General features: G+C 31.7%; 1 protein-coding gene across 1 annotated transcript; it reads left to right on the top strand.

Moving 5' to 3' along the window:
• The first annotated feature begins 3734 nt into the window (after nucleotides 1-3734).
• On the top strand, nucleotides 3735-6750 carry LOC131632101 (protein SCO1 homolog 2, mitochondrial-like). The gene is made up of 7 exons (XM_058902872.1): nucleotides 3735-3982; nucleotides 4082-4223; nucleotides 4372-4447; nucleotides 5783-5986; nucleotides 6067-6156; nucleotides 6307-6439; nucleotides 6526-6750. Exons 1-7 carry the CDS (start codon nucleotides 3906-3908, stop codon nucleotides 6632-6634), a joined length of 831 nt encoding a protein of 276 aa, XP_058758855.1. The 5' UTR covers nucleotides 3735-3905; the 3' UTR covers nucleotides 6635-6750.
• Nucleotides 6751-6847: the final 97 nt, after the last annotated feature.

Raw genomic sequence — 6847 nt, 5'->3', positions numbered from 1 at the left:
CAGAGAACAAACAGAGGCTATGTTACACCCTCTATACATAAGTTGATCATCAATATGGAGTTTCCCAAGCATTAATTTCTAGACAGTCATAGCTTTAGATGGAAGGTTGTCATTGTTCCAAGGCAGCAAGTTTGAAGGAATGGATTTGATTAAGTAATCCTCTTTCAGACATAGGGGTTCTAAAGAATCATGAGGCCAACTTAACTGATTATTGACATCTCTGTTTGAAAAACATGCCAGAGAAATTTGTGGTTGCACAATTGGTGTGGGAAAACTCTAGTTAATCTTATGCAAATTCTTTCAAATATGCATGGTAATTTGAAGGCCAAGTTGCATGACATCATTGAGGGAAATTTTATAATTCTTCCTCAATATTTGGTGCTCATGTGTCTTGCTGCGCCTCGACTCACAATTGGGGTGTTCATCAACGATAAAGGAAGATAGGAAAGTTTGGAAGCTAACTATTAGTAATGGTTAAATTTCTGTTAAAACTACCTTTACTCATCTCTCCTGCTCTCATCAAGCCATTGCATGCAGGTATGACTATCTTGAACTCATCAATCCCACTGTTAAATTCAATCTTGTTTTGGAGATTAAGTTATGGAAAACTGTGTCAATAGATGATAATTTATGTTTAAGGGGCCTTCAATTGCCCTCCTGCTACAACCCGTGTTTAAGTAATGAGATTGCATCATTTATTATTTTAAAGTTGGACAGAGGTCCACCAATTAGTTGCTTGGAGGACTGTTGGAAGGTCATTGACAGTAAGGGCTCTATACCATGCAAAGTTGTTATCATTGTTAGTGAGCAAGTTGGACAAAGGTCCACCAATTAGTTTCTTAGAGACTACTCTATTCAAGCGCCGCAACAAATTCATTTTTTTGACAACTCCCACTTACATGGAGAGAAATACTTGCATGGAAACAATCTAAATCTATATTCTTAAGAACAACCAATAAAAATAGAGAATAATTTTAATTTATTTTAATTTTGTTTTGGGTTAAATAAGTTTTTAGTCCCTATAAATATGACAACTTTTAATTTTAGTCCCTGCAAAAATTTTCTTCAAACAATGGTCCTCGCAATATTTTCCGTCCCTATTTTTAGTCCCTCCCGTTAAATTTTACTAACGGAGGTTTACGTGACACGCCACGTGTAACGCCACGTCAATTAAAGTAAATACTAATTAAAAATAGATAGATTGCGGTGGTTTTAAACCCCCTTTAAATAACTTAAAAAACCAGAAATTTACATGAGCAATTAATCAAACTGTTGGTAGGGAAATCTTTGTTACCCTCATTCTTCACATTATCAAACCTACAAACCTTGATTACACTCTCTCAATCCTCTTTGCATCTTCTATATACCATGAGATAAGAATGTTAATAATATCTAAACCATATTTAACAACCTCTATTACATATACTAAAGCAAAAATCCATTAAACATAGAAAACCTTCCACCATTGCCGCATCTACAGCAACCACCACCACGACACAGCCACTGAACAATGAACCACGAGTACTACCTCCACGAATGAATATGAGGGTCTACTTGATGTTCGTCTTAAGGCATGTTATTCTGGGTGTCTTGGTATATGTCTTGTTCATTATGATTCTTGATTTATATTACATTAGCTTCTTGAGAATAGAAGTGATGACGATTTAATTCTCGTTTGATTGCAGGGTTATTTTTTATGATTGTTACTTGGTTTTCATATACATAAATAAATATGGTTGGCATTGGTATAAATTGATCTTATATTAATTTGTTAATGTACTTGATTACATAGTGATGGAAATTATGGAACTCTATTATATCAGTGAAAGCTTATTTATCATGAATTTGTTTTCATTGGTGTTTCTATTAACACCTGCATGGTACGTTCATTCATTTATAGTCTCTATTTTGCAATTGATGATGTATTAGGGACAGAGTAATGATTAATTAATAGTTTGAAATTAGTTAGATAGTAACTTTTTCATGATCCAGTTAACTTAATTGTTTTATTTTATTTTATGGTTTTTTGCTTTAATATATGCAATAGAGGTTTCAATTGAATACATCTTATTGAATTATGTAAGTAATTAACAGTGTCAACAATGAGCCAAATTAGTGTCTTCCTGAACATTATTCCTCTTAAGTTAATATAAAGTTAGAGAGGCCATATTAAATTCAATGGGTTTATACATTACTTTAATTCACGAACTGCATCATCTAATGCATGCATCGATGACAAAACTCATTGAGCTGCAATTAAATCCCAAATCATACCACATTAGCCATCATGCAACTATGGGCACTACTCAATTATAACTAAAATTTAAAAACCTTGAATTTGAAAAATACATACAACAGGTCCCATGGATTAAGGATTGGGTACACCTTCAAAAAGATTCCTGAAGTGCAGGAATGCTTCTGGTGTGATTTGTCAGTAAAGTATGATGCTGAAAATTGGGAGCTATTAATATAAATATCTCAATGATTAGGAGTGATAGTCTAAAATCTAAAATTTGAAGTAGAACATATTGCATAAAATATAGTAGAAAATCTATTAATTGTATTTACTTTCTTACATTTGTTTTTTGGTTTAGAAAATAAAGTGAAGAAGACATTTCTTATATAAAAAGGAAATAGACTATTAATAGATGATTTTGTAAATTATTTGGAAGGATAATGACTGGAGAAAGATAAAATAATATTTGATTACTATATATCACATTTGTATTTAGATCAAATTTTCAAAATAAGAAGATTAAAAAAAAGTTACGGTTCTTTTTACTGTTCTTTATATGTGATTGTTTTTTCAAGTTATTTTAAGGGGGTTTAAACCCCCCGCAATATGTCATTTTTCTTTAGAATTGACTTGAACTGACGTGGCATGACACATGGCATGACATGTAAGCCTCCGTTAGTGAAATTTAACGGTAGGGACCAAAAATAGAGACGGAAAATATTGCGAGGACCATTGTTTGAAGGAAAATTTTGTAGGGACTAAAATTGAAAGTTGCAATATTTATAGGACCCCTAACATATTTAACCCTTTTGTTTTTAATTGAATTTATGAGGTGGTTGAAATTATGAAAAAGAAAGAAAATTATGTATTTATTTTTTAATTAATTCAAATTTTATGATTGGTTGTGTATAAAAGAATTATATATATATATATATATATATATATATATATATATATATATATATATATATATATATATATATATATATATATATATATATATATATATATAGGAGGGAAGTAAGTTATTATAACTTAATCCACATCTTGACCATTAATTCTTATTAATCTAATCGTTAAAAATGATAAAGAATAAGAATAAATTATCAAAATATAGAATAAGTTATAATAACTTACTCATGGAGTAAATATATCCCTTTATATATATATATATATATATATATATATATATATATATATATATATATATATATATATATATATATATATATAAAAGAATTTTCTTACATGGAAAAAAATTATTTTTTAAATAAACTCATTAATCAACTATAGGAATGATATACATACTAATGTATCTATAAACTTCAATAAAAACAAAGTCTTTCTAATTTTAAAATTTATTAGATTTGAGATTTTAACTTTAATCCCTTCATTTTTATATCCACTTTTCTTTTCGATCATGGACTCAAACCCTCTTTTAATTAAAAAAATTCCATTATCCAACATGAAAAAAAACGATAATGAAGGTAGGTCAGACCGTGAGTATCGTATATCTCTGTTCTGGTATAATCTTGGTGAACAAGAAAAATAAAATTTCAAAATTTGTATCAGCAGCATAACATGTCATGGGTTTTTCTCACCAAAAACCCTTTCCACCGTTTTATTCTCAAAACTTAAAATCTAGAATATTAATTAATTACCAATAGCCATGACTGTTTCAAGATTTTTACACTTTTCTTCCAAACACCGTTCCACCCGTGAAGCTCTCGCTCTTCTTCTTCCCAGGTCACTCTCTAAACCCCAAATTTTCACTCTTTTTCAATTTATTTTCCAATTTCATGCGACTCATGTGTAGTTATTGTTATTTTTTTGTTGTTGTTATAGGCGTGTTCCCTCCAACAAAACTCAATCTGTTAGATATTCAAATTCTACAAAACGTGATAAACCAAGACATGATCTTCATCCTGTATTTCCTTCACAATCTGAGGGTTCTCGCTCCTCCTCCTCCTGGGGAGCTAAAACTGTTGTATGTTACCTTTTCCGTTAATTTCCTGTTTTTTTTTTGTTCTTTCATTATTATCATTACTATGCAGGGATTGTATGATTGTGAATCTTGTTTCAAGTGGATTAGAATTCAATGTAACAGTGCTACTCTTGATTTTTTTTCCCTGTAGGCAGCTGTTGCTCTAGGGTTTGCCGGGATTGCGGCTTTTTTTCATTATAATGATGAGAGGAGAGTTGTTCCAAAAGGTATTTCCAAGTTTTTTCAATTTTTTCTTTTTTTTTAATTTCGCCATAAGCCTGTATGAGTTGCAATGTCGTTAATCGTTATCCCCGTAGAGCTGAAGAAGAGTCAAACAGTTAGAGGTAGAGGAAGACCTAGAAAAACTATAACAGAAGTTATTAATAAAGATTTTGAGATTAACGATTTGAATAGAAGTATGGTCTTAGATATAACATTATGGCAGAAGTTAATTCATGTAGCCGACTCTACTTAGTGGGATAAGGCTGAATTGTTGTTGTAACATAATTGTTTTTGGTTTCTATGACTCTGTTAATTACATTTATACAAGTGTGCCAGCTTCCAAAACATATGACAAACATGAAACTTTCACATTACATTAAAATCGGATAGCAATCACTCTCTACAACTGAGGAGCTATATATATTCTGCTCATTTTGTCACACAATATTTTGTACATTAGGTTTTGGATCATAGTAATGTACCTAACCTATTCAAGTCACTTTTAGTGCCATTTCATGGGTACTCATGCCAGCTTGTAAAATATATTTAGGGAGGGGTTCTGCTAAAATACTCGACTAGGCAAAATACATTCAGTAAGATTTAGGTGCTCTATTTTTCTTAGTTTTATCCAACTTAGTTACTTGCTGTTAATTACTCGCTGTTAATGAAACTTAATCTCTCAAAAATAGTGTTTTTCTTTGGTCTTCATTTGTCTCAAGCCGGTTCTCAGTGAGCTGCATATACTTTGATGACTATATCTAGATATCTAGTATACCTAGAAGGCTAGAGCAAACAATCAGAGGAGAATGGTAGGTTCATATCCTAATATGTTGCAAATTCACTATCAGATACTTCCTATAAATTGAGCTGTATAACTAAATATACGCACATGAAGTGTTGCCGAGATAATTGAGGATCCGTTTTTGTATTGTATCCCTAATATCGTATTTCTTTTAATGGTTCTACTGTTTTACCAAGTAGCCATTTGTTGGCACTAAAGTCAGAGCTAGGGATAGATCCTAGTTCTATTGCTTTATGATTTGGGTGGAGTTGAATTATACTAACTAAAATGACCTGACTTGCAAAAGTAAGGCATGCAGTTGAAATGGTCAAGCCAATACTTTGTAATAACCACATAAGTTCTGTCATTATTCTAATCCATGGTTATATTTACGGAATCATTTGTGACCTTGGGGTGAAATAGAACCTTTTCATTTTGTAGTTCTAATTTTCCAGTTTTAGATATCAAACCATGGCGAGTTACTTGATTTGATAAGTGTAATTGCATTATAAGTTGTTTTTATGTCTGTTGTCTTAGTTACTTTGTTTGTTGGATCCAGGCGATCAGCGGGATAGCTGCAGTAGAAATATAGTCAGTGGACCTATAATTGGTGGTCCTTTTACTCTGGTTAATAAAGAAAAACAGACGGTTACAGAACGCAATTTTCTTGGTAATTGGATCCTCCTGTACTTTGGCTATACCTCATCTCCTGATATTGGGCCAGAACAAGTTCACCTTATGGCAAAGGCAATTGATACCTTAGGTTTGACACTTCTATCTCTGCTTACTTTATTATGTTTATTTTCTGATAAACCTTAACAGAATGCGTTTATTATGATCCAGAATCAAAACAGAATCTTAAAATTCTGCCAGTATTTGTTACCATTGATCCTCAACGTGATACTCCCTCACAACTCCGTGCATACCTTGAAGGTTAGATTGTCTCATTGACAAAAATATTGTGATTTGTAATTACTGAAACTTTTGGATTTAGTAAATTATGTTCTATTTTATATTCAAAGACAACATGCGTCCTTTTAACTTTCGTTGTCTCTTTTTCCCTTTAATGTACATGTACTACAGAGTTTAGCTCAAGAATCGTAGGATTAACTGGAACAGTTGCAGCTATTAGGAAGATGGCACAAGAGTATCGTGTGTATTTTAAAAAGGTAGAAGAGGATGGAACTGATTATCTTGTTGACAGTTCCCATAACATGTAAGCCATTATTCTGCTCTCATGCATTTCCTTATGAAATTCTGTATGATTACACTTAACATAGATATAAGTGTTAAAACAATCAGGTATTTGTTGAACCCTGACATGGAAGTTGTGAGATGCTTCGGAGTCGAGTATAACGCTGAGCAGTTGTCAGAAGCTATATGGAAAGAGCTGAACAAAACACCCTTGTGATACTTTAGAGTAGGAATTTTGTGCTTTAATTCACTACTGTTTCTAAGAGCCAACATTTTTCTGTTGTTGCATAAAAAGAATCTTATTTTTCATTTCTAAAGGCTGGGATGTTTATATTAAGGGATGTCAATTCTTTCGACAAATTAGTTATTAGAGTACTGATTTTAACTACAACAAGTTATTACTGTGATACTTATAATAATAAACACATTT

Source organism: Vicia villosa, unplaced genomic scaffold (genome assembly GCF_029867415.1).
Source record: "Vicia villosa cultivar HV-30 ecotype Madison, WI unplaced genomic scaffold, Vvil1.0 ctg.000910F_1_1, whole genome shotgun sequence".
Classification (NCBI taxonomy): domain Eukaryota; kingdom Viridiplantae; phylum Streptophyta; class Magnoliopsida; order Fabales; family Fabaceae; genus Vicia; species Vicia villosa.
The sequence above is the reverse complement of the archived record's forward strand: the minus strand, read 5'-3'. Positions and strand labels throughout refer to the sequence as shown.